This window comes from Anser brachyrhynchus (genome assembly GCF_964034855.1).
Source record: "Anser brachyrhynchus genome assembly, chromosome: 4".
Lineage (NCBI taxonomy): Eukaryota > Metazoa > Chordata > Aves > Anseriformes > Anatidae > Anser > Anser brachyrhynchus.
Window position 1 is genome coordinate 63035985 of NC_137698.1, and position 27823 is coordinate 63063807.

The 27823-nt window shown below is 40.7% G+C and overlaps 1 protein-coding gene across 19 annotated transcripts in view; it reads left to right on the forward strand.

Moving 5' to 3' along the window:
• Nucleotides 1–27823, forward strand: part of LDB2 (LIM domain binding 2) — a 218109-nt gene that overhangs the window by 36610 nt on the left and 153676 nt on the right. For 11 of the 19 annotated variants that reach the window (XM_080588949.1, XM_080588952.1, XM_080588954.1 and 8 more), the window contains one exon: nucleotides 5152–5292. The exons of the other annotated variants lie outside the window; for them this stretch is intronic. In XM_080588949.1, coding sequence (XP_080445075.1) covers nucleotides 5152–5292 — 141 coding nt within the window. The remainder of the gene's footprint in view (nucleotides 1–5151; nucleotides 5293–27823) is intronic. 19 annotated transcript variants of the gene reach the window in all.

The following is a 27823-nucleotide window of genomic DNA, read 5'->3' on the forward strand; positions in this document are numbered from 1 at the left end:
GACCACTTACCCTGTTTACTCTCTCCTCTTTGTATCCTGTGATGGTGGTGAGGAGGTTCATCAGCTTTCTTGCTGCCAGTGGGGAAAGGGCACAGCATATCCGCGCTCACCAGGCAGGATGGGGTCAGAGAAGGGGCTCGAGGTCACAGGTTGGGCAATGGAAGAAGGAAGTCTGAGATCCAGTGCCAGTACTGGCCACCAGTCTGATTATGGGAGACCCCTGCAAAAATGAGGGATGGGATTCACCTGACCAAAAGTGTATATAACTTGGCTACCTTCAAGTTACATTTCTAGCCTCCATTTAAAATTACAGGAGAGAAGCATGTTCTCATAGAAAACAATTTCTCTCTTTCTTTATATGGACGTTTAAACCAGATCAGATGAGTTGCAGCCTCAGAGCATCCCTGTCCCTGCACTGACTCCAAGGAATTTAGAGAAGTAGCTCACGTGTAGATGGCTACACTGGGAGGAGCCTGGTTAGTTGAGGTAAACCTGACAACAGGTGCCTGAGGAATTCAATGGGTATTTTGGGAACAGCACTTTACAATTCTATTGCCTGAATTTTCCTTTTGGCATCTAAGTCATTTAGTGGATCTGGGTCATGTTACCTTATAGGATGGGCATTTGCTTCCCGGAGTATAATGATTTTCATGTTCAAGAGTGCCCTTCATGTTGCACATTCCATTGGAATTTACAGCAAAAAAAGTAGCACAGAAGAGACATAAAATACCTGACAATAATCACCTTCTGATTTAAACAGTGAGCAGAATTTGTTTTGTGTAACTTCATGTCAACCCGAGCCTTTTTTCATATCATTAAGAAGCATACACTATTTAGATTGGAGAAAAATGCCCATGGAACAGTAGTCTCTTAGCCACAAAGCTGGGGTAACATTTGCAATGTCTATCAAGTTATTATTTCATTTGAAATATTGCAACCTGATCTTGCCAGTTACAAAACCAGTTTTGTTTCCAGTCTGGGAAGGTAATGGTTGATCATAGTACACAAGCCTTCCCACCAGCAGAAACATGGCTATGGCACACCAGGAGCAAGTTCTTCCCATCCAAGCTGCTGTGTTACTGCGTACAGGGTCATAAACCGGTGTGCATAGAGGGAAAAAAGAAGAAAAGAGAGGAAGAATAACTCCCTGCTATTCACAGAGCTGGGCTGTACCTCTGAATCTAAAGGTGTGGTGAAGAGAAGTTATTGTGCCATTTTCTTCAATAGTATCTGAATTTACTTCTGGTTTCATTTGCTCATTATAGACCTCTCATGGAAATTATGTTTCTACTTGAGGAGCGAGAGAATTAAAACACTGAAAAAGTGAGCTTGGAAAAAGAAAAAAAAAAATGTTGCTGATTGCAGCACAGTTCTGTTTCCCTGATTTGGCTGTGCCCTTCCTGTATGGAATTCACCTAATTTCAAACCATAAAATAAGTATCAGAATACTTGTTTTCCTAAAATTTGTGAAGTTATGTGAATCTTGAAAATCCGTTAAGGTCTCTTTTCACTGTAACAGATCAAATAAAGGCCAATCTGGCTGCAGAAAGAAAACAACATTTCACTATTAAAAACACATCCATATCCATATAACAGGAGTGGTTATGATTCAAAAGGGATGGTGCTGTGCAACTGTGCGTCAATGACTGTGGCATATCAGTAAGTGCTACCCAGGGCCAAACAGGCCTGGCGACTAAAGGCTTCTCTCTTCTCCACAGATTATCAACAGGCAATGATTTCTTTTGTGATCCGTGATGGCACCGTCGTGATATATTCTCACTGATGTCATTCTCAAATTCAGAACTTCAGGTCTAAAATTAGCATCTTTATTTTTCGTCAAAACAATAATAGCTCAATAAAAATGGGCTTGCAGTTTTAAAAAAGGCAGATAGTCATTATTACAATCATCTGAATAAAATGAACTAATGAACAACTAATCAAATTTCAGTATTCTGTGTATATATATATATCACAGAGTTATGGACTGCAGTCCCCTTGAACCAAATGAGAGTTGCTTTGTAAAGAAGAGACCAATACTCAGTCCATAATAAAGCAACAGGTGAAGAACATGGTAATTTAATTAATGAAATCTCCCTGTATTTAAGTCACTGTTTTGGGAAAGAATAACGGAAAAGTTGTGTTTGTTTTTGGAAGTTGCTCCTACATAGCAGCTTTGTTTTATCTTTTTTTTTTTTTTCCCTAAGCTTCACACAGTGGTTTGATTCTGATTTAGTTAATGCTCAGCCTATTCAGAAGGGTAAAATTACTGGGGTGAGCTTTATTGCTGTAATGGAGGTCTTGAGAAATTTAAATTGAGAAGTATTCTAATGTATCTCTGTAGAATATTATCTGCCTCGCTGCCAAATGCCTTGCTACCGTGTGCAGAACATGGCACATAAGTGGCTTTTGGGGCCTGATACATTTATGCAAGTGTTTTTCCTTTCTATCTCCTAACACAACAAAAAGACACTTGAAGCCTCTTCTTGGGGCTTATCTTTATTGTTAGCTTAAATGCAAAGAGACTAATGTCCACCACAGCGCGCCTGTAGGTTTTTTTCAAATGTAGAGCTTTTGATGATTTTCAATGAAAAATTCTCTCGCTGATTAATTGTTGACATGAAGGTTTGTAAAAATCTATTGTTGTAGATGGAATCAAGATTAAATTAAACAAAATTAATTTTGCAACTTGTTGTAGATGGAAATTGTTTATAAGCTTATATTAGCCAGTCAGGGAACATAAACTTTATCATGTGCTTTAGCCAGCCGGTCCTACCGTGCAAATGTTGAACTGCATCTAATGAATTATCTAAGGAATATGCTCTGTGAACAGTTGCAGACATTATATGCTGAGATGTGTTCCATACACTGTTCATTGAGCAACTCTGAAGAGTAATAGTAATAATAATAATAGGAGCCTATTTGCAGACAGTTGCAAGCAGGAGAAATGGCTAAATGCTCCAGTTAAATTAAGCCTTATTTGCCTTGTCATACTGTGTGGTAACAGTTAATAATATAATGCATTTTAGTAATGGGTTGGGTCGTTTTTTTTTTACTGTATTACTTCCTCTGGCCAGATCATTCTCTTCCATTAGCCCATTCTCAGTGGTTTGTTTGTGAAGTCCTTCCAATGATCGTAGGCTGAATTCAAACTCAGCCTTCCTACTACGTCCAAGAGATGAAATAATGTCTTTTTGAGGACACTTTTCCAGCAGATCTACTAGTGGAGGGGTTTGTTGCTATTTTATTGAGTTTCTTCCTGAAAGCTTTGTATTGCTTACTCTCAAAGCTGGAGATGGATATAGATCTCCTTTATACATTTTTCAGAGAATTTCTAAGCCCATTTTCTGACCTTTCAATACCGTAAAATACTTTAACAAATATTATGAGCAAATATTATAACAAACTGAGCTTTTCAAATAATCAGACTTGGGACATTATTAGCTCAGTCATATCAGTTTTGTAGTTCATTACATCAGTTTTGTAGTCAATTGCATCAGTTCTGTAGTTCAAATGTAGGACTTTACGTCTCACTAAGCTTTCCTATTTGTATTTAACTCCTCTGTTACTTTCTGCGGAAGAAAATATTTAAGGAAATTGTAGAAAAATGTATCTTTTCTTAGCTGTTTATAACAAAGCTGATTAATGTAACGTATTACAGACAACGTAGTATTCAGCTTTTTTTAAGCTAATACAGTTAGTTCATGTCAGACTTTATAAAAATGCTTAAGACACAAAGTGTATTCAGATACATCCATCTAAAAGCAGAGGAACAATGTGCATTAGAGTGAAGCAAGAGGAATTTTAGTGTATGCAATGGATACTGCCACTTGCATAACAATTCACCTCCTTCCCTTGCTAGTGAATATTCATATTCCTGTAGTAGAGCTCTTTGTATTTACTGTTCTGCCGAAGTGTGAGGTGGCATCCAAGCCCTCTAGTGTTTTATCAGAGTAGACATGTCATTTGCAATGTTATTTTAAGCCTTCCTAAATAGAACAAGCTGAGATGAGCAACATTGTTGCATACCTCTCCGAAAACTCCTTAAAATGTAAATGTAACATACTGTTGACTCCTATATAGCTTCCTCATTCTGTGAAATCACTTACATGGGCTTGACTTGGAATAGGATCTAAGGTGGGGAGAACGGAGCGTGGTTCTCAGGATGCCGAGCAGGACGTATTTGTAATCCTGAAAGCAAACTCTAAAAATGCCCTGTACTCGAATAGTTTCCAGTATAACAGGAGAGAAATATTACACAGAAAGCAAATTAGGTATGTTATAGGAAATTCCATTTAAGGGTCCTAGTTATAGTATAGCTGGAGTACAAACTTTGCAATGGCCATCACTGCCTGCCTATAGAAGAAGCACAGCCTGTAATTCTGGGTTATAACTGCTTATAAAATAAGTAATCAATGTGAGTCCTGGCAGTCTGCTCTGCTCTGGCTCCTGCACCCTTGCCTTCAGGGCATTTTCCTGGATCCTTACGCCTTCCTTCCTACCTGCACTCAACCTCAAGCCTCCTCGTCCTGCTATTACTGCACACCAGCAGCTCCTCACCTCGGCAGGTGAAATAACACCTAGGAGTTGCATGCAACTTTTAGCGCACTTCATTTATGGCTGCATTTCCTACATTTCTCTGAGGTAGCCCCACTGAAGTCATGTGGACCCCAACTGGGACAGTGCTGGGACAGCTTTGCAGGGCTGGTGGCATCTCTGGGACGGACAGGCTGCTGCTCTCCCGGCAGCGTGGGCTGCGGCTGGGTTCAATGCAGGGCCTGAAATCTGTGGGATCTCCCAGCCAGACCCAGGCTCGAGGCACATGTACAGCACAGCCCCAAGCGCAGCGTCTCAAAACAGATGTAAATACCTGTAAATTTCTGTCTTGAAAGGGATTCAAACCCACCTGCGTAGCCCTTATTGGCTAGCTTATTCTTACACAGTTAGCTGCTACAGTGTTTGTGTGCAAACAGCGCTTTAAAGTGATCAGGCAGCGTAATTAAGCAAAACTGTACTTTCGGAGCACTGAGTTTCCTCTTCACCGTGGTGGGAAAAGAGGAAACAGCCATCAGGCATCACACTTCAGCACATCAGAGTCTCACGACTTCTGTAGCCGCTCTCCAGCACCTCTCTAATCAAGGCACTTCTTTGCAGATCGCAGCTAATGCTGTGGCAAACCCTCATCAGGCTCCAGTGCGCTGCAAGGCCGGGGGAGGCAAGCAGGGACATAGCAAGCTGTTCTGGCAGGTTTCGTGTGCTGTGCTGAGTGGGGTCGGTGAACGCACGGAATCGGAGGTGGGTGCTGGGAAGTTAACTTTTATTTATTTTAGTTAACAGGCAAGGGCTCAGCCTTCAGGATTTTTCAGCAGGAGATGCGCATCCCTGGCTGCGGCTCCCTGGGGGAAGGACGTGGAGCTGAACCGCACAGGGCGACACAGCGAGGCCCGCTCCAGGGGCCTCGGCACAGGGACTCGAAGCAGGCCCCGCTAGCTGGCATCAGGAAAATACTTGGCTGCTTTTCTCTGCTGTCGTTATGTATTAATCTTCCCAAATACAGAAAGGACAAAGTTTTGGGGTTATAATCCCACGCAGATGTGACGGGTGACTTTTGAGCACCGCCTCTCCTCTCCAGAAGCACGCAGTCAGCCTGCTCTGGCCGCAGCATGCCGCTCCAGGTAGGCTGTATTACCCCGGGCCTCTTTCCTAACATAAACCCCATTGCTACACATTTCAGTCAGAGCAGGGGACACAGAACTACAAACCTGGGTGTCTCATTCCTGTTGGATTTCTTTGTCTCTTGAGTATCTGGAACATGCGCGTCCTTTTTTTTTCTACTGCAGTTGTCATTACAGGGTTTAAAGGACTGACTTTATTGTGAGCGTTGTTGTCAATAAAGATCCTTTTAACCATTATCCTTCTGTAACCTTTCCTTAGCTTTTTGGTGTGACAGGGTTACATTTGCTATTTGATTCTATTGCAGTCTCTGTTAATTCAAATCTGATTTTTGTTACTTTATTACAGTATTCAGAAGCCATTGTATTTTATAAATATAAGTGACGTATAACTTAAAACACGTGAGTGGGACATTATAACTTGTCAGTTTGTATTTTAGAAACCAGATTTTCATTATTTTGTCAGGCAAACAAAGCTAAAATGTCTCTACCAGCAGTTGAACAGAACGACTTACCTGGCTGGGAGCTCTGAAGTTATTTGAACAAGCCAACTGAAATGCTTGCTTCGTGCATCTTACACAGGCAAAGCTCCTACCAAAAATAATCACTCTTAGAACCACCCTTTCATTTTTTTTTCTTTTTCCTCCCTTCAACACATCAGCAGACACAAGAACTTATTTTAGAGATGTATGTGCATGTGTAGAGGTGGCGTAGGGATAGGGTATGTTTCAGATGGCACCAGCTGCCTCTGATGCAAGAGGAGGGGAATGCAATTACTTCTGTGGAAGTCTGTACATATTTGCCAGAATTTATAAATGTTTACAAGTAACTGGTCTTCACATAAGCAGGGCCCTCAGGGAGTGCTAGGCCCCCATCTGCTGGAGAGTTTTATGTCAATTCTGGTGATTTTTAGGTTATTTTCCCTGCATTTTTCTCTAAGAATTATCATCACTTGGCTTTCTTATTTAAATTTTGATAGTGCCTGGAGAGGCAAAGGCCTGATTGTTCCGAGTACTCTACATACATATGGTGAGAGACAGTTACTCTCCCAACAAGTTTTCTATCTAAATAAACAAGGTTAACAGGGCTGGGAAGATGCAGTAACTAACTCCTTGTTTCACGGAGGAAGCACTAGAAAGTGAGAGGAGCTGAGCACCAAGCCCCAATCCTGACAGGCACCAAAATGCTTGCTCCTGGCGAGGGCAGAGGTTTTTGGAAAATATTTTCAAGTTGAAAACAGTTGGAAATGTATTTCAAGAAAAATAAACATTGCAATCTGCTTGGATAGCTAAGAAGGAATGGCATAGAGCTTGGCATCCCAGAGGTTATAGGCATTAATGGCTTTCAGCTGCTTTTATACCCTTCTGGGGCTATTCTGGGGCCTTCTGAGTAAGTTTGGTGGTTTGGGGAGCTTAATTTACAGCATTTCCATGTTGCGATGCTGCTTAGAGCTGTGTCTTCGATTGGAGTCTCTCATCAGTACTTACACAGCAAAACCCTTGCTGTGACTCGACTCTGCTCGTGAAGTGATCCCCTTTTCAGCAGTTTCAAGGACCCTGAGACGGTAGCTGAGATGTCTGCCTCAGTGTCTGCAGGGAAACTGGGATAGGCTTGGTCAAGGAGCTTCTCACGTGGCTGCAGTGAAACAAATGGGAACTCCTTCTAGGACGCAGCTTTCCTTCTAGGCATTGTTAGTCGGGACGGTGGGGAATGATGTAAGAGGATGTAACCAAGACATGCAGAACAGTCAGGCTCATACAGAATTTCCCTCTTCTGTCCCCAAAAGCAGCAGTGAGAGTGTTCCTGAGACCTCCTTTGCCTGTGTGTCACCTCACGGCAGCGTGTTCCAGTGGTTGGAGTAAGATTATTTGCACACTTGCATTTTGCAGACATCTTTAAAGGCACATTTAATTAGGAATGCATTACAGGTTACAGATAAAAAATTATTTAAAAACTGGGGAAAAAAATTGAAACTTGAAATTTTAAAATTGGGGGTGTTTAAACACAGATGTTTGTCATCAGCAAGGAATTGTTTAAGGATGTTAATCCAATTCTATCATTTTCCTGCTCTCCTCTGTAAGAACAGGGTAGGACAAAGGGGGAAGGTCCCTCACAGCCTGCTCATTCAGAGCTTCCCAAGTTCACAGAACAGCAGGAATAGGCCAAAGCATCCAAATTTTGGAATTCTTCAGGAAATCTGCTCTTTTTCCTCCATGAGATCTAGGAAAGTAAATCCATAACAAACCTGCCCAAAAAAACTAACACGAAGCCAGTCCCAAGTTGTGCCAGTGAACAGTAGTTAAAGTCCATCACAAAGAGTAGTTTGAGGAGTCCATCAGGGTTATAAAGGCAGCTGCCTGGTTACAACACTGGGCTGATTTGCAGAGGAAATGAATCATATTTCGGTAGAATCCTGTTTATTGCTGCAAATTATAAACACTTTGAAAGTGGCTGGATTCACCTGATTCTTCTGAAGTCCTGCTGTCATTCTGTGACCTGATGTGGTAGAGAACGGATCAATCTCTCTATCTATTTTGAAGGAAAAAAAAAAGAGAGAGAGAGAGAGAAACTGTGCTTAAACCATGACAGGGTTTTGGTTTCTTCAGAAGAAGAAAGAGTCTTTCCATAAGTTTGGTAAACTGCATTTATAGTGCTTGTGCCCACAGATTTAGCTTGTAACAGGGAAATGTGCTATGTTTAAATACCCAGAAGGAGTCTGGAAGACAGATTTGTCCTGATAGCTTGTCATTTACCAAAATGGGTAGTGATAATTGGACACAGGAGACGCTTGCAGATCAGCCTTTAGTGACAGTGCTGATAGTTACTGAAAACATCAAATATCTCGTGGTGGAACTTCAGTGCCTTTTCCTCTGATCAGCCTGGGCGATGTCCCCAGCAAATGCCATATGCACCGTTCTCAACTGCATTTTATTAAGATATTCTCGGTTCAATCCCTTCCCTATTCTTTAACATATTGTACAGCTGTGTGCATATTAAAATGTACAAAATATTAATGTAATCGGAGAGGTGTAAGATAGGGCTGGATAAACCCATCCTTCTGAGGTTGCCTTTGGCTCTGATGGCTCTGGCCTAGAGTGCAGCAGGCATATTAATTACCTCCCTGGTTTAAACCTGTTCTTCAAACCTCGCTGCCCTTGATGAGCGTTATACCACTGATCTTCACCTTTTAGCCGCCCCTTTGGTGTTCTGCACCATAGGGCTCAATACTGCTCTAGTGGAGTGGAACAAGATGAAGAAGAAAATAACTTCTTCAAAGAGTAAAAAAATCACAATTAGCAGAGCATTCAAGTACCAGAGAGCCTCCCAATCCTTCTTAATTATAACCTTTTCTTTGCATCGCTTTTAGGTGCCACTTGCTGCTACTTCCTTTTAATTTAGTTAATGCTTTTTAAAAAATTGCGTTATATTATTGTAAGGCACTGCACACAACTATGATATAATAGTAGAAATCCCAGGAAAAAGTCTTGTATCTTCCTGACTTCTCCAACTACTTTTCTGCCTGTCAAGAAACTTAGGAGAACTGTGGGGGTTTTGTTTGTTTGTTTCTTTTTATGGTTGGGTGCCACATCTCAGAGGCAAGGTACTCACCTCATCTTTACCTTTTCCATTTCCCCTTTGTGCTTCTCTCACAGGGTACCCAACGCTGCCTGCAATGGGTGTCTAGATTGCTTATTTGTAACATTTGTCTGTTTAAAGAGCTGCTGAAAGTGATATTCAGATGAAGCTAAATTGCTAGCTAAATATTGAATTGAGCAGTACACGATGAAGTCCCATGTGGTATTTTATTATTAATCACATCAGGAGGTTGTAAAGAACAATACCAATAATTAGTCAGTCTTCTAACCTCACAAAACAGAACCTATTAGTTACATTACCCTTCATAGTGTATTTTATGAAGAACTTCCTATTGTCCTCATCATATATTATGACATTTGAAGTATAGTTGCTGGATCTTAAGAAGGGTATTGTATGAATTAAATAATGCAAATTGACTGAACAGGTACCATGAAGTTTATAGCAATAAAAAATATATATTTATTTAGGTCTAAGCCAGTGTTCAATGGGTTAGCGTGTGTAATATAAGAGGTAACTTCTTGTTTCAGAAATGAAACCTTGGATTAGTGGATGCTGGAAAGATTTAAGAATTCAGCTGCACTTTTAGCCTATGTTGTTACCCTAAACACAAGATAGTCAGTCTTATATGAATATGTTACATTCATATCCCCTGCTTCTAAGACAGATGACCTGAATGGAGAAAAAAAGATAATTCTAAAATATAATGGTAAGGATTTGTAAGGATAAGAAATGAGGCCATTAGTTAGCCTACAGGGAAGGTTTCTTTTCAGGAAAGAATTCCTGTCCAGGAGAGATGTTAAAATCTGCTGAAATAAATGGGACTTAGGCATATACATAACATTAAATACGTACTTCAGTGTTACTGTTAATCAGGATCAGAAAGTTTACTGGTCTGTGGTCGAGTCAAGAGAAAGTGTTTGATTATGTTCCCCTTGACCTGTTACAGCCTTAGGATACTGTACACTGCGATTTTGTCATTTTCTGAAAAATTATTGGGAATAAAAGATCCAGAGGAGTCCAGTAATAGAGACTGGCTCAAATTCTCAAAGGAGCACAAATGCTAAATGCATTTACAGATTTAAGTTCAAAGTATTTTGCTAAAGATTATTAAATTTAAAATCTGCTGCTATGTGCCAGAAATGGTTTCTCTGACCATGCACCATATATACATAAGAGTACCGTGCTTTGAACTGATAAATATTTACATAGAGAGCTGTTTTTCTTTTCTCTAGTTATTAACCTGCTGATGGGCTAGTGTTGGTCTCATGCACAGAAAGATGTCATCTCAAGCAGCCCTCCTTAAAGCAGGCTAGACTCTCAGACTGGCTGTTCTGCTCTGTCCCCTCAAGTGCTCACCACAAGCCACAAATCGCCCTTTTAGGAAAGAGTAAGAAACCGAAGGCGATGTTAATCAGCAGCACCTATTCAAAAGCACATTTAAAAGGGGCTTACAATGCTGTACAAACACACAAAGCCAATGGAAGCTTCAAATTAAAAAAAAAAAGAAATGTAATATTAAATGTCCAGTATTTAAACTTAAGGTTGAAATCCCATCCCTAGCTTTCCTCCTACAGATTGTTGGGTTAGATAAATGTGTAAAAGAGGAAACCCTATTTTCGCTATTAGATATCTTCAAGTCTTCAATTTATTCTTTGTAACTGGACCATATTAATCCAACTCTGATAAGCTTAATTTTACCATCTTTTTTCAAAACTTTTGAGAAGAAAGAGTTTTTTGTTTTCATCATTATGGTGTGCTTTTTTTTTTTTTCTTTTTTCCTGAGAGCATTCTTTTCCATGTGTCTAAGATGCTGAGAGCCAGGCTAGTGGGTCTCTTCGGTGTCTGAGGGCCATTCAAACACATTGTAAACCATATTTATTACCTTATGTAAGGTGCAAGGATAACAGGAAGAACTGATAATGCTCTGTGTACACGTTGTGTTTACCTGGTTCTGCACAAGTATGAATGGAAATTTTACTTCCTGTTTAACTAATAATTAATTAACCAGCTTTATTAGTTCTGCGTATTGATTTTACACCAGCAGCAAATTTGATAAATCTTTTTACATCTATTAAATTGTTTAATTTTTTGTTTGTAGATACTAAAATTAAAAGTCATGGCTGAGACATTTGGCTGCCAGGAATGAGCACACACCAATACAAACATAATGATAATTCTTCTCCCCCCCAAATTCTTTGCAGCATTGAATCGGTGTCTGATCTGCATACTCACATGTTGAATTTTGTACGCGTTGAAAATAAGAAACCTCTGACAGTAGAGGCAGGTGTCTGAGTGTGGAGTAAGATGCCCGCTTAAAGGTCCCAATGAGGAGTCATCCAGGTGGATGTTGCAGCCCCAATTAGCTGCCCTGTCACTATCGTCAATTAGTCAAAGGTGCTTACAGGTGCACAGAAGCACCGTAGGGCAAAGGACATGGCCGTGAACCTACGCAAGCTCTAACTGAAGCTCTTAGACATTTTCTTCTGTGTGTACGCATTGTTCCTGGGGGGTAAATGGTGCAGGGAAGCGTGTTTGGAGCAGTGCTGGTTAGGAGTGATGCCCCGCTGCTCATTTAGATCATGAACTGTTCGTCAATACTAACAATTAGTGGGCTAAAGATCCCATTGACCACATGACAAGAATCAATATACACAGTACTTGTTAGTTATTTACCACAGAGTGTATTAAAGCCTATAGATTCACCATAAATCCTTTAAAGCTATCCCGCTATGATCCTTGCCACAACATGCATTGACACATCAATAAATCCTTTTGACAGGGGCTATATGTGAAAATCAATAGCAGTTTATCAGCTATTTCCATGTACTCTTTTCTACAAAGGTTTAAAGATCTTTTCCCAAAGCTGTATAAATGACAAGGTGTAGGGACAGATCTTGTATCGAGTAGTGACCTTGATTAATGCCGTTCGCTCAAAGAATTTTGTAAATCCCATACAAGGGACATAAAACGGGTTGTGGTGAAGTTCAATCTGGAAAGTGCTTTTCAAAGCTTTTGCTAAAAGTATTTTTTTTTTTGAAAAAGTGAACGAACTTTCTGTATGCACACAATGAGTTTGGCTTTTTCTCTTAAAGAAAAAGAAGTTTCTTCTGCTGATAAAAAAAAAAATTCCAAGTGCTTCCTTTTCACTAAGCTATTTGCTATAATGTGAAGGCCATCAGCATACACACCCTGTGCTACGTACTTATTCTGCTATACAAACAGTGTTTCATTATAAAATAGATTTAAAACATGTATGTATGTATAATGTAAAAGTATAGAATTTCGGCAGAGTAGCCCTTTTTTAACTGTTTTTTCTTTAGTGCTTGAGGAAATTTGAGGTGATCCCATCTGATTTCAAGTGTCAAGCAGTCTTAAAATTTAGGCTCCTTAGGCTTCCAGCGGTTAGCTTTCGTGGCTAAGTAGCAGATTATTTAGATTTTTGCAGTGATTGCCTCTATGCACACTTTCTTCCAAACTTGTTCAATAGTTTTATCCTGGAGTTATGACATGACTTGTTTTGCCAGCGAGTTCTAATTGTCCTGGAGAATGCAATAACCTTGGAGACTATTGGAAAAAAATAAATCTCACTAAAATACAGAAACGTATCTGAGGCAAAACTCAAACAGAAAATAATATCTACATTAATAGCATAGTAATTCTTTTTTTAGATTAAACTTTTTCCCCCATTTCTTGCACAACAAATGAATAGCTTGAATTCCAAAGTAGGCAAAATATTTAATTAGTTCTGTATCTTGCATTCAGGGGCATGTAAGTCATGCAGCGGCTTAAAAAGCATCTCAAACCCCACAGAGAGGAAAGGATAAGGAAGCCTATTACATGGCTCTTTGGGAGTACCTCTGCCAAAGTCAGCTTTGATATTAGCAAATCCAACTCCCACTTCAGTCAACGGGAGCTGGCGTTGCTAATGGTAGGGTTCAATTCTGCCCCTTCCGTATAATTTTTCCTGTGAAAGCCGAATGTATTGTGTGCTACAACTCAGCGCGAGCGTTTCCTGAAAAGTGTTCCGCAGAGATACTGGCCCTAAAGGAAAGAATAATAATGCTTTGGCATACCTTGAGAAGGTTTTAAATGAACTGATGGAAAAGAGCTGTAACATTCATGATGGGAGATTCCGCTTTCTCAGTCTCCCCCGCCCCGTGCTATACATTTTACTATAAAAATCTTACCTGAAGCCTCTGCTCTAAAATCTCCGTTATTCTGCCACCCGTATCATATAATTTTATACATTGCATTATCTGCCTTTCTTCCCTTTTTTTTTCCTGACCTCTCCTTTATTTCTCCTTTATGTTTTTCCATCTGATGAATCTCTGAGTACTGGTCAATGTCATGATTAAATGGCAGTAAAATACAGGGAAAACTGTGCATTGTTGAACTGCCTTGTTTATCGTGTAAAGCTTTTTGGATGGCATCCTCTTCCCGGTTTAAATGCATGACCTATCCTTAAAACTTATTAGAGAATTTTTCACTTTTCATGACGGATTTGTTAAATACCTTCTCCCTGTCTCTCTCTCTCTTTTAAAGAGGAAAACTGTATTTTCATTCAGAGCTGTTCTTTCTCATTAGGGTAGTCAGGATTTCTCGGCACACAACCAGGATGGGCTTCTGGTATGTGCTGTAGGGACCGCGAGCTGAAAAGGGAGCAAAGAATGGAGAAATGGGTGGAATAAAATCCACATAAACAACCGAAGAACAATGATCCCCGAATGAAAAACAAGGTAGAGTAGCCTCGGGCAACAGATAACCCAAGCTCGAGCTGACCTTGGCAGCATGACAGGGTCTTTACATAAGGACAGAATCCTCCAGCAATTTCATCTGGTTTGCCCCAATGTCAACCTTGCGTGTATTGTTATTTTACATCTTCTTTTCTTTTTTCCTGCTGAAGTGTATTTATTGCTCAAGTGTGTTTATTATGGCTAATGCAAGGAAACTCTCGAAGTACGCTTGAGCTCTCACAGGTCTTTCAAACTCCAGAGTACTGATGAAATTCAGGATTGTTTTTTTGTTGCTGTTTCAAAACTCTCGAGCCAGGGAAAATTAGATAGTAGTTCTGCACCAGCAGGGTTGGATTTTGGGCATAAGAGCAGTCTTGCTTTTTGTTTTGGCATAGACGTGGAGTATATCTTTCGCCCTTTCTGCTGTGAACGTGCAGTTAAACTAACAGCAGAGGATGGAAAGGCAGCCGCTTCAAGCACGTCAGTTGGCAGCAGCAAGACCTTAAGCATGAACAGATTTGTTGGGGCAGCTTTCCCAGCCTATTCAGTAAAGGCAACCAATTCTGAGCCTTGTGTACTATGAGCTGATGGAGTCTATTAAATATCCTCACATAAAACACGACGGGGCCAGTGTAAGGGAAAGAAAGGAGTATTTATTTGGAGACCCACGTTCGAAACCGTCAGCAGTTCTGTCTTACCAAGGCTACTTGTTTGACTCCTCGGTCGTGAAGGATGCATCTTACTTAAAAATTGTTGAGGCCTTAAGAGATTTTTATATTATAATAACTTTGCTGTTTCTTTGGTTAGAACAAATGATCATGCTGCTGCACCCACAGCTCGTATACACAGATGAAGCTCTGGCCAGCTGAGAGAGAAAGAGCGCTTGGTGGTGGTTTTTTACAGACTGCCGTGTTCCCTACACACCTGTGTTGTCGCATGAGACGAACTTCTAAAAGTCACAATATATCAGCAAAGCCAAATGCTTCTGAACTAAGCTATAAAGGATAAAAATGTGTTACCCCAGTAGAATATCTTTTGATGTTTTAGCAGTTTAAATGTTAATATTACTGAAGACAGTGAATTGTGAATTCATTGATGACTGCTGAAGGAGCATTTCTACTATTTTAAGTGATTTGTGTACATTGTTATTTAAAAGGATGAGTCCTGTGGCTTTAAAAAGCAAACCAGTAAAAACACTATTAATTTGTAATGCTGCTGAAAATAAAGGGGTCTTCTGGTTGCATAGTTAAAAAGAAAGGCTGTTGTCATACAGCTAGTTAATAATTATAAATTATTACATGGAGTGCTGTTTGTTGTTTTCAAAGGCAGAGAGAAATTTTGTCAGCCTTCTGCTGATTGTGCCCATCTTGGTCAGATGTGTTCCTGATTCTGCTGCAGAGGAGGTGCAGCGGCAGAAATCTGTGCAAAAAAAACCCACAACCTCTAGGAAATACTGCTGCACGAATTCACGCAGGGAACCACGAGGTCCCTTCAGAAAACGACCATCCCTACAGCTGACAATTCAGGTTAGGTAGGAGCAAAATTAGAAATTTGAACAAACAAATAAATAGCAAGGAGCAAGAGAGAGGATTTCAGAGGCAGGGATTTGTTTGGTAGCCAGGAAGATAGTTTTATTCCTGCCCTCCAATCTGACCTACTTTCTTTGCTTTAGTTGTTTCTCTCTTTTGCATGAACGATGAACTAGAATGTGTATTAAGTAAGTAGCAGTGTTATGGCAAGAAGAGGTTATTTTTCAGTAGAAAGTCTGTATCAATTGCTTTAGAGAGTTTGTAAATCCACTGATAGACATACCTGAAGTTTGAAGCCTGACAAAGCTGCGCAGATACTTAACTGATTTAATGGAAAGGTAAAAGAATAGTAGAGTTGGTTAGGTGGGGAGGCAACAAGCAGATTGTGTTTTCAGCATAACTTCAGCTGTTTTATGACAAAACCAAACCACCGTTTTTCAATTTGTGCTGTGCACAGTGGGATGACAATGTTTTGCTTCTTTCCATGTATACGAAGGTAGTATGCTAAAAAAATAAAAAGCTTTTCTTCTTGAAACAGTATTTCATCAGCGTTGAGGATTGTAAAGAGAACAGACATTTAAAAAAACAACAAAAATCCTGATGGAGTCTAGGCTCTGTGCTGTCTGCCCATCACACGTGTCTGTCCCCGGGAATCTGTCCACCCCACAGACTCTTGCCAGGCTCTGAGACAGGGCAGGTAGGTCGGGTAGGGGAGGGCTTGCTTTTTGAGATGTCCCAGCCTAGATTTTAGCTGAGGTCCTCTCGGGTGGCCTAAAGGAATCTGGCAGGTGGCATTCAGCAGTCCTTTGCAGAGATGTGTCCTCGTCTTTAAACCCTTGGACGGCCGCTGCAGAGGAGGGACAGCTGCCAGTCACTCCTAAACTCTTCCCAGCTCTTTTTGGGAGAAACTGATGTCATGATTCATCTTTGCATGAGGCAGTGCTCATGTTTCCCTGCTGTTTTATGCCTCGGCACAGGAGGAGGTTCTTTGTTTTCTCTCCCCTCATGCTCGCTCCTTGCAGTCCCATGCAGGGCTCAATGCAATCTGGCCCATGGTAGAGATTTGGAAACCATTTGCTTGCTCTTCTACAGCTTTCAAGGCTTGCCAGCAGTACTGTGGGAAGCCTGGAAAAAATTAAAGCGTTATTCTATCCTGAAACTTGTCTCTGCAAAAATGCTATTCTGGGCTCCCATGTTTATTGTTTCTCCATGATCCTCTTATGAAATTTGATCCATTCAAAAAAGGGGACCAAAAAAAGAAAGAAAAAAAGAAAAAAGAAACAGAATCCCTAATTACCTGTCCAGCAGCCTCCCTTGGTGAGCAGCAAGCCAACCTGAATTCTTGCTCCTGAACCTCAGGAACAAGATTCTTCAGAGGGATTTAGCTAAAAATTATCTTTGATAACTGAGCCACAACAGGGCTTGGCATATCCTCCTATAGCTATTTTGACCATGCCACTAAATAAAAATACCACTGGTAAACACCAGTTAAAAGACCACTGATGGTATGCACCGCTGGTAAAAAGGAGTCAAAAACAACTGAGAAAGTCTCTACTGTGGTTGAGATTAATTTTTTTTTCAGCTGAAAAAACTGAAGCTACTTGACAGCAAATTCATAGTGCAAGTCTATTTGTAAAGGTTAGTATATTGACTGGTTCACAGGGAAAACTGAGGGCTGCAAAGTGTGGGGCAGGAGGAGGGATTTGCTCTAAGTGCTTTCTTCACCTGTATTTCAGCATCCTTTACCCCGCCTGCAGAGTAACTTCTCTTTCAAATGCGAGCCACAAACCAATCCTCCACCGAGCCCTCTTACAGCAGCCCATGTCACCCCGTACGTAGTTCGTTTGTAGTGAGACCCCGGAGGTTTCAATATTTTATCTCTTTAAAATTCAGTGAAGTTCCTCTCCAACTTTGCTTTGGAAGTTCTGTATATACTCAGAGAAATGCACATGGCACATAGCTTGGCTTTACATTTAGCCTCGTGGCAGCGCTGCTGAAGGAGTTCCCGTGCCATTAATACAGTAAGGTACATCCTCCCACTTGTGGGATGTGAAGGAAATCCGTGAGAATTTGGAATTAAGCACAGCAGATGCATTAGTGGTCAGATCTTGCAAAGCGGCGAGGAGCCTTTGAATCTCTGGAAACCGTTTCTGTTTCTGTTTACACACAGAAAGCAAACAAATAAGCTCAATCAAGTCTCCTTGATCTGTGAAAAGTAAAGCTCTTCTGGCCTACAGAGCAGTAGAGAAGACCTTTGAACTGTTCCCCAGGGAGCTAAGAGCTTGCTCGTTATTAGTTAGCTTGGGAGTGTACTTAGCTCCTTAAATATAATTAACAAAAAAGATCAAGCTCAACGGAGCACTTAGTATTTATTTCTGCGTAGAAAAGCCAGGAAACTCAGAAGCCACATTTGCAAATCTACCTTTTATTCTTTTGGTTGCTTCCGTACAGCGTGTCTTGATAGGCATCTGTGAGGGGAGAGGCTTTGTATGAGGGATCTGGCCTCGTGTCTTGGCCCTAGAGGCCCCGCAGAGGCTGAGTGTCTCAATGCTGTGTGTCCGTGCAGCCTTGAGCAGTGCAGGCAACCCCACACCAGAGCCCTAAAGTTTGGTGTTCGGCACCTAGCAGGTGAAATCTGGCTTCTCTAAGTGCAGCAGGGTAACTTACTGCCCCAAAACTCAGTTTTAGTTGAGAATCCCTCTGGCTATCTGCATTTCAAACTGACTCTTGCTGGTAGCAGGGCACATTTTAAACACAGCTTTTTCCCCTTTTTGAACATCAATTATAATGTGGCCATTAAAAAAAAACTGTGGATACTTGCAAACAAAGAGAATTGCCGGGCATTACTTGCTACAGTCACTGCCAGGGTTGATGTTCTCATTACTTCTAGTTTTAAAAGTCCTTTTGGCCCATGACAAAAGGATTTTTTTCAATTTGATGACATCTCGCGAAATAAAATAATGCACTCTTAAAATAATGTGCAGTGAAATGATTGCCAAAGTCTATCACAGAAGACTCTGCTTTCATTATATCAGAAGCATCAGTAATCACATGTTTTATACTGTGTTTTGTGCTCTTTGGTGGTGTAATAGATGAGGTTTTTCTAAGATTGCCTGACATTCTCCATCATAACTCACTGCTTGCAGTTGCTGATAACTTTGCCAGACTTTAACCATCTCTGTGGGCTGAAGCTTTCCATGCTGGGTTTCTTCTTAGTTAAATCTGTTTTGGAAAATTTCAGCAAAAAATGATTCAAACATTTCCAGGCATTAGGCAAGGGGAAAATATATTTGTTTTGACCACACTGAAAAAAAGTTCTGGCAACCCTTGCTCTGAATAGCTGTAGCTTCCCCTCCCTCCCTTTTCCCCCCATCCTATTGTTTTGGAATAAGGATCTGAAATTTGGCAGGGGGGCGATCTTTGTCTTTTAACATTTTTATGGAAGGCATCACATTGAGCGACGTTATAAATCTTTGAGAAAGTTTAATGAAGGCAGGTGGGAGCATGGAATTAGCTGAGGGAAGAAATAGTGCTAGCTATGGTTAGTGCCATGGAAGCAACGGGTGAAAGCAGGAGAGAAAGGGCTATATAGAGAGAAACAATTGATGGGGTATGAGGCACTAATACGAAACTGGAAACTAAAGGGAGTTATAGGATTTGGTATTTCCTACCCAGAAGATTGGGACTTGGAGTCTGCATTTGCAGAAGAAAAGATCCACAGGGGAAGAGGGGTGAGATGTCTGCTGTCCTGTCACCAGCAACACCTGGTTTGGGAAAATACAAACGAGAGAAACACCGAAACGACCAAGCACTTTTTCCTGACATACCAGCTCATCCTGAACTGGACGTTGCACCTGTAGCATGATGTTTAGGCGCTACCAACGCATTCTGCCTCCAGTGATGTGCTTAGTAATATGTTGTAAAATTTGTTTATGCTCGTGGCTTCTACAAAGCTCGGCAGCAATAAGTTCTGCAGCATGTGCCTTGAATGAAAAATTACTTCCTCTCATTGGGTTTAAAACTGAGTGCTAATTTTATTAGGTGTCCCCAGATTTTTATTTTTTATTTTTTGTAATTTATTTATTACAATGATGATTGTTATACTGAAAAAACATTCCTAATCACAGACAAGAAAGTCCAGAACTTTTATGACTTGTAAACCTCCGTTGTACGCGTCCCCAGTTGCCTCTTCTCCAAGCTGAAAGCATGCAGTTGGCCTTTTTTATCACTACATATCATTAAGCCAATATTTCTATGGAATTATCCATAATGGTTCCGAGATTTTTGTGCCGAGTGATAATAGCTAGGGTCCGCTGTGGTTTAGATCTAATTAGGATTGTTTTCCCTCATATGCATTACTTTGCATTCATCAATACCCTCTGCTGTTTTATTGTTGTTTGGTATTTCAAGCTTCTCACAACTCCTTGCATTCAGATTGACTATCCAGAGTGACTCTCCAAGCCTGGCAAACTTTTTCACATTATTATCCATCTTCTCTTCAAAGTCCTGCAAATATGATCTCAGGTCCTTGGGAGATCAGCGGTTTCCTCTTTTTTCAGCTTTCAGCTGGCCAGTTATTTCTACCCTCCGTTTGTTATCTTTTAATGATTTATTAAGCAAGTCTTTGGCTTTCCTGTATTAAAACTTGGAGTACGATAAAACTGTCTTACGTTCATAAAAAACTTCAGTGCTGCCACTTAGAAACTCAAAGATGCAAGAATTCAATTTGCCTATGGGACTTCAACAGGCATCTTTTAGCTTCTAATAAATTCTCCAATTAAATGATCACACAGTATCTTATCTTACGATTCCTGCTTTCTTCAGTGGCCAGCATGGCCCTATAATGGGAACAAACCGGTATAACAATGGACTGTTATCCTGATTGTCTGGAGAACTTGGTAACTCTACTGTCAATACCATTGGAAACTATGTCTCCCAGTTAAGGTGGTTAAACGCTAGGCTGAATAATTGGTTGCGTTTTCACTCCCAACTTCAACACACTAGCACATGCAACACAGGCAGATACATGGACAGATACTTCTGTCTATCTGTCTGTCTATCATACACAGGCAGATACATCTATGCACATAAGCTCCTCCTTCTAAGAGTAATTCAGAATTACATTATTGTTGTTAGGAAATTGCTTCTTCTCCAGGCAGTAGCAGAAGCACTGTCCACTCTGGTACAGAACAATTGCTTGCAAATGATTAGGCTTAAATGTTGGCAAAATAATATCTAAACTCTCAAGACAACTCTGGTGTTTATAAATCAACACCAGCTGTTCCTGTTTATGCAATACTTTGTAAAAATAAAAGAATAAAATAGAATCTGATATGACAGCTCATATACCAAGACTCAGCTTTCTGCAAAAACAAACCAGGCCCTTAAAAAATGCGGGGTTTATTTCAGATACTCTAACAGAGCCAAGTGGTCTCATGATAATAAATTTAACCATGTTTCTCTAATGCCTTTAGGCATATGGCAGGTACTTGGCAAAGAGATTCCTAAAGCTGAGCCATTAGAGATGTTTTCTTGCTGTCCCTCTGGAAGAACGAAGAGGAAGACCCTTTCATACGCAGCACCTGTCAAGCATTTCTGAGTCATGTCAGGCTCAAATTTGCCCGAAGGGCCAAATTCTGATTTCTGTCACATGGGTTCTGTCACAAAATGTGACGAGGTTCTGTGAAGTTGCTGGGATTTGCAGGAGCAGAATGGTCCTCAGGATTTAGCCCCCAAATCTCTCTCATGAGCTGGGTGTGTAATACTGTTGAAGTATTTATTACTCCTTGCATAATTAAAAGCTCTTTCATTACTTATTTTGATGATTATTACTCAACTGTGGAGTGGTCTAGCTTACACAGTTTGCTAGAACCAGTTAAGCTGGAGAAAAAAGTAAGATTTAGTTATCTCACAGGTAGGTGCCTGGCCCCCAGACCAAGATAAAAAATCTGGGAGATTTTTATATAATAAAAATATTTATATAAAGCATACGGTGAAAGCCAGGCCTCTTGGAGCAGAATTGCAAACAAACCTTGTGCCATGCCCCCATCCTCAACACAAAGCTTGTGGTAGGGTGACCTTCAGAAGGGAGGGGAGGGCTGTTTTCTGTTCTGTTGTGAAAGCTCAGCACTTCCCCAGAGGTGGTCCTCACCCACACACAGCTTTCCACCCAAATCCCTGAGGATGAGACACTGAAATTTTCTTCTCAGAAAACGAGAAGTGAGCGCTATTTTTCCTTTTAAATGTCTGGAAGGGGAAACAAGGGGCTGCATCATTACCTCTGCTAGGGTTTTAGTTTGCAGTTGGGTTGCCACTGGTGAAGCCAAGTATCTGGATGTCTTCACTTCGTGAGCATTGGGTTATGTTGCGAAGCAGTCGTGATGCGTGAACTGGATTCCTTTCCAGCTGAACTAGAAGAGGTGCACCAGGAGCACACCGAAAGGTCTCTGACTGCTCCTCAGCATTCAGTCTGTGAGCTCAGAAGGGAAGTAAACCCTTCTGTCCCCCTCTTTCGCCCCCCAGAATCCATGTGTTGTGGGCACAGGATCATCAGCACCAAGTGTTTTGCTCCTATAGCAACTTGCTAACGTAGATGTGCCTGGAGAGCTTCTATATGGAAAGCTATTGGTTAGCCTCCAAAAAGCCAAACTCCCTACCTCCCAGCAGTGCTCTGTTCCCATAGCTCCGGAGCAGTTTTCCCTTTGGTTTTGTCTCTTCTTGGCCCTGCAAGTTTGTGTTTCCTTCTAAAAACAGTGGCAGACCCTCAAAAGGATGGCTAAGAAGGGATAAATGGCCTCTTTTGGACTGAAAATGAGAGCACTGCTTAGGTGCAGGAGAAGGCAGTTTTGAACCTCTGCTTGCTGCACGTTGGCCTGACTTTGGACCTCCTCAGTAAATACTTTAGTGATGAGACTGTCATGTAGAAACTTTCTTGTCTCCAGCCATGCTGTCCCAGCCCTTCAGGGGGCCTTGGTGCTGTCCGTCACTTGCTGAGCCACACTGCAGCTGCAGGGAGGTCCTGGGCAGGACGGAACTGAACTCCAGCTGATTTAGGATCCCTCAGTGCAAACGTGACAGTGTTTGCAAGAGAGGGAGAGATTACTTTGTGGAAGCTGTTTTATTAAAAATATGGATGAGGGCGGACTTTAATTGACCCAGTCTCTTTTAGGTGATAAAGGCATTCTTTGGATCCGGCTTCCTATTCTTTCTAGACAGCAAAGCTGTAAGTTTTTCATTCATGAGTTGTTCAAAAGCAGATCTTAAATTTTGTGACTGCTTTTGGAAATTGTTCAGATAAGCGTTATATCTCACCGTTTATTGTTCATGAACTGCTTGTAACAAATTTCCTATCTCTATTCAGATTTGCTACTCTTGCTTTATGGTTGGTCACCTTTATTCATAATTTCCTTTTTTTTTTTTTTTTAAAGCAAACAGAAATCCCAACAGAACGCCCATCATCTGGCAGAATAACTAGTAGCAATAGTAGGTTATCATGCTGTTTTTTCTAGTCCCTGACTCTGCAACCTGTTTCTTTATAAGCTACCTCTGTCTCTGCTGGAAATAAATTTAATTTAATCACAAAGTGATTTTTTTTGATGATTGCATTCATCTTGGCAACATGCTCCTAAATTCATTGTTCACAAACATTTGCATGAAATAAACTTTGGTTGCAAAAATCTACATAAACAAATGAAAATGAGACCAGATTTGTAATTTGATAAATTCCCTACAAAAAGACTTCTTTATTATTCAGTGACTACTCCTATTGACTGTTACACTACAAACAGATACCTGTAGATTTGTCACCAGTGTGGTGGTAAGACAAGGTATTAAACTGAATACTTGAGAAGTGGGATGTACTTTCTCTGCCTGAATTTTATGGGCCTTGCCTTGGTAGAACTGTTCTTGGAATATTTATTGTTCAAAAGCCACTTTTATTTCTAAATAGTATATAGCAGTAACTATATACAAAAAAGTACCATGATTTTTTGAGGGCAGGGTTTGGGTGATGTTTGTCACAGTGATTTAAAGCAAATCAAAAGGATAAAATTAAAAATACTGTCCTGTTAGCAGTAGCCTGGTCACAGAGTGGAACAAAAGAGCTTACCTGGGAGGGGAGTTGTTACCTCTTGATCTGCAACCAAATGCTGTGGTCGGTGCTGCCTGAAGCCCACCATCTTCGGGGTGTCACTGTCCAAAGGGACATACAGACATCCCTCCTACTTACTGAGTTGTGTGTATCTGGGAAGTAAAGGCATGAAACTGTGAAACTTTCCTGTTAGGATATTTTCTGGGGCATGACATTTTGGTGGCAGAATCAGCTAAATAGAACACATTATTTTGGAACTCTATTTTTAGCTTATTTATTTACTACTTGGCAGACTCCTAGTCAAGAGGGGATAACCCTGGCCCTAGTGATAAGTTTTAACAACTGCATGTTTATGCACCGGTAGGTATCAGGAGGTCAGTCATAAAAACCTGTCAGTTTGTATTACTTCGCTGTTGACTTTCTACCAAAGCTTGAAGGAAGGAGAGCTGCCATCTTTCTCTTCCAAGGAGTGGGTGGTATGTCGTGAATTAGATACAAAACAAAACAAAACAAAACAAAACAAAAAAACAGTTTTCTTTCCTATGTTGGTGCAAAATGCTCTACCTTTGAGGACTGCAGAAAAAATAAAAATAATTTCCATGTATTTACTCTGTCACTGAGGTAGAGAAACAGCTTTTACAGGTGAAAGTAGTGGAAATAATGTACAAGACATGCTTCTTCTGGTTCTTTTCAAAAACTCATTGACAGTGCTCTCAGATGCTTGTGCTACCTAGTTCTGAATTCTGATCAGGTCTCTCCAAAGCAGATCTGTTTGGATATTAATGAACCGTTAATTTTTAAGTCATATGCAACAGGGAATAGTGGCACTAGCATCATCTTTAATATGTTCAGGTCACTTTCTTTTGATACCAATACTGAAATCAAAGCAGCTGAATGAAACAAGATAGTATCAAAGATGATCACAGTTTTTTCTGCACCAAATGAAAAATTTGTACTCTCTTTAACACCCTGCCTTCAAGCAAGCTTCCAGTTTGCAGATATTGATGGCCATGAGGACGAACATCTGCAATTAAAACAGGAAAGCCACTCAGTCATTCCACCCAAAGCAGAGCCGGGCTCTGAAGGATCGTGTGATTGGCTTAAATGTCATCCTATTAAAGAAGAAAAAGAGTTTGGAATTCCCTTTATTCCCTTGTTCATGTTTAAATGCATTTTGTCACACTCAAGCGCCTCTCTGCAACCATAGCTACCATCAGGCTAGGCTCCTGTTCTTAAGAAAAATAACACACTTTAATATCTATCTGGAGTACCTGAGAACTTCGACTTCAAGTTAATTTTTAGATAGGACAAGCTACAGACTGTGGGTATACAGCAGAAGAATAGCAGACCTGGTTACTCTGAGCTTGTAGCAAGAAAGCAGATCCTGAAAGCTAAGCTACAAGGTCTAACCATTTCCTCCCAGCACTACGCCATGCGGAACTGACACTGCTGCATCTCATGTGGGGTAGCACCTGTGGGTCAGGAAAATATTCAGAATTCTTCTGATCATTTTCTGCGTGGGAAACATATATATATATATATATTTGTATTGAAACATGATCTACAGTAATTTTCTTGGAGCCGTTTATGGTAGCAGTAATCCAAGTGAACAATTGGTGTACCCGCTTCTCTTTATTTCATTGTGGGGTAAGTTACTTTAGGGTTTTTCTTTGTCAAAGAATTTTACTTGATTAAATCGAAGAAGGACCTAGCAAATGGGCATTTTATGGGAAAGAAAAAGGAGTATAGTCTTTCAAGTAGAAAACCAATTCTTAGGGAGATGGTTACTTCATACAGTACCACCTTTTCACCTTACATTTCTTAGGAGACACCTTGTATGCCCGACTGCTATGCTTATTTTAATAGGAACACTATGGAACATCATATTTCCTTTTATGTTTGCACGGCACTGCTGCTGATGGCCCAATAGGTTAGATATTTCCATATGACATTCTTGATTGTGGGCCTCATCCTGTGTGGCTTAGAGAACACTGCTGTTTTCATGTCCCGTCCTGAGCAATGGGATCGGTTGATATACATCATCTGAAAGCCCACATGACTGTATGTCTGAAGCACGCTGTGTAGTACAGTTGAGAATATTCAGCATCTCTGCAGTTTTGAGGCCATTTCCCTGGGTAGTTTGGTATCACCCGCTTGCTTGCTACTAATGAGTACTGGGAATATCGGTAGAGGGATGAAGAAAATGCTGACAGATTAATCCTGCTTGTGGTCCCTTCAGATAAAGGGTCATGAGTATTTTCAGGGAGAGATGGGCACAGCTGTTTTGACGGTGTACTTGTTCTAGGAGTCCATGGAGGCCTTAGGCCTCGGAGGCCTGCAGTTGTCAGCGGTACTGGGGGGTGCTGAATCGAGTCAGAAGGCAGCCAGCCTGGGTCTCACCGCTGCCAGATGTTGAGCCTTACTGAACTAGGACATTTATATGGGTCTGAACAAGGGGCTCCTTGCTTAATACAAAGCATATTTGATCTTCAGTACACTCCTTCATCCTTGCTGATATGCACTAGATACATGGTGGGCTCTGTGCTGAACTGGCAGTTGCTGGTGGACCTCTTCCAGCGCTCAGACCTCACATGTTGTGGAGGTTATAAAAAGTTCACGTTCGTTTTAGTGCCCCAGACCAGGGATAACTTAATACGTGATTTTAAGAGGCAGATGACCTGATCCAGCAGACATTAGTAGAAGAGCTGAGAAGATCAATAAAAAAGTGAGCATATGCACATGTGTATCAGTGTATATGTTTGTAGGAGAAAAAAAAAAAAAGAAAAAAAGAGTAAAAACTCTTCCAAATAAGAAAGTGGAACTGAGAAAGCATAGAGGGAGGAAAAAGAACAGAAGTAATTTCTTCTAAAGCAGACAGGTGATCTTTTGGTGTATCATGCAGAAATCAGGTGTGAAAGTCAAGCTGATTATGGAGGAACTAATGTGCAGGAGAATCCTAAAATGTTTGAACACCAAGCACCCAAGTCCAGCACCCTCAGACGAGGACCTATGAGATTTTGATATAGTCTTTATTGGAGGACCTAGAGAGAGATCCAGCTGTGGTCTGGATCTGATCAATTTTATAGTCTCTGATTAAAGACAGTGCATAGAAATATTATAACACCATGGTTGTCACTGCATTGGTAGAAAGCAAGCTGTTTGGTTTGGATCCACATGAAGTCCCTTCCAACATCAACCATTCTGTGAATCTGTGATATACTCTGGGCTGGGCTTGACTTAAGCTTCCCTTAGTCTAAGAAGACATTAGCACTGAATCTTTTCTGATTTCTTTTCTCACTTTCAGATGACAGCTCCTCTGGCAGTTACATATTCCCAGGAATGGGACCATGTAGTTTCTTGGCTTTGTCAAAGGTACTGCTGCCTTCTCAGGCTGTTTAGCAGTCTGAACACAAATCTTCCCAGAAGAGCTCAGAAATTGTACGGCACTCATAAGGAACACATAGTACTTTAAAAAAAGTTTAGGGTTCTGAATACAATTATTCCTTATTTTAGCTAGAAATACACTGTGTTTGTTTTGTTGTAGCAAACCAAACCAAATGGACCAACCAACCAAAAAAAAAACCAAAACAACCAAGCCCCCCCTACAGTATTCTTTTGTTAAGACCTTTGAAAGAGGTCTTCAGAATTTTCAGAGATCTTAAAGTCTTTGAAAATAGGTCTTAGTTCCCTGAGAAGTTCATTCCTATACATAGCTGCTTTAAGTTATTTCACTCTCCTCTGCAGCAATTCTGTGCATGATTCACCACATTATGCAAAAATGTTTTCTTTCTTAAAATAGTTGTCTGTGTGTTTGAGCTTTCTCCCAGGCTTCATATTCTTTATGGTTATAAAAGGCTGTATCAACACTGATATTTTTGTTTAGGCTATAGATATGCACCATGTCTCTAGATCCTCTTCCTTGAAGAAACTGGGGAGAGAAGGAATTGCTTTTCCCAAGGCTTTGTTTTCTCTTTGTCAGAAGATGCTTTCACCTGTAAGGCAACTAGGGTAAAAATCTACATCAACAGTCCTGTGTGTCACTCACTAGGCTCTCAGACTAATATGAAAGTTAAAAATCAGAAAGACACGTTAGTTTTCACAGTGGAGTTTGTTGGATGACATAAGCACACCAAGAAAGTTCATAGTTCCCAAGCAAATTTGCAAGCTTTCCAAAGCGTCACATGCATATCATCATTTTTATACCAT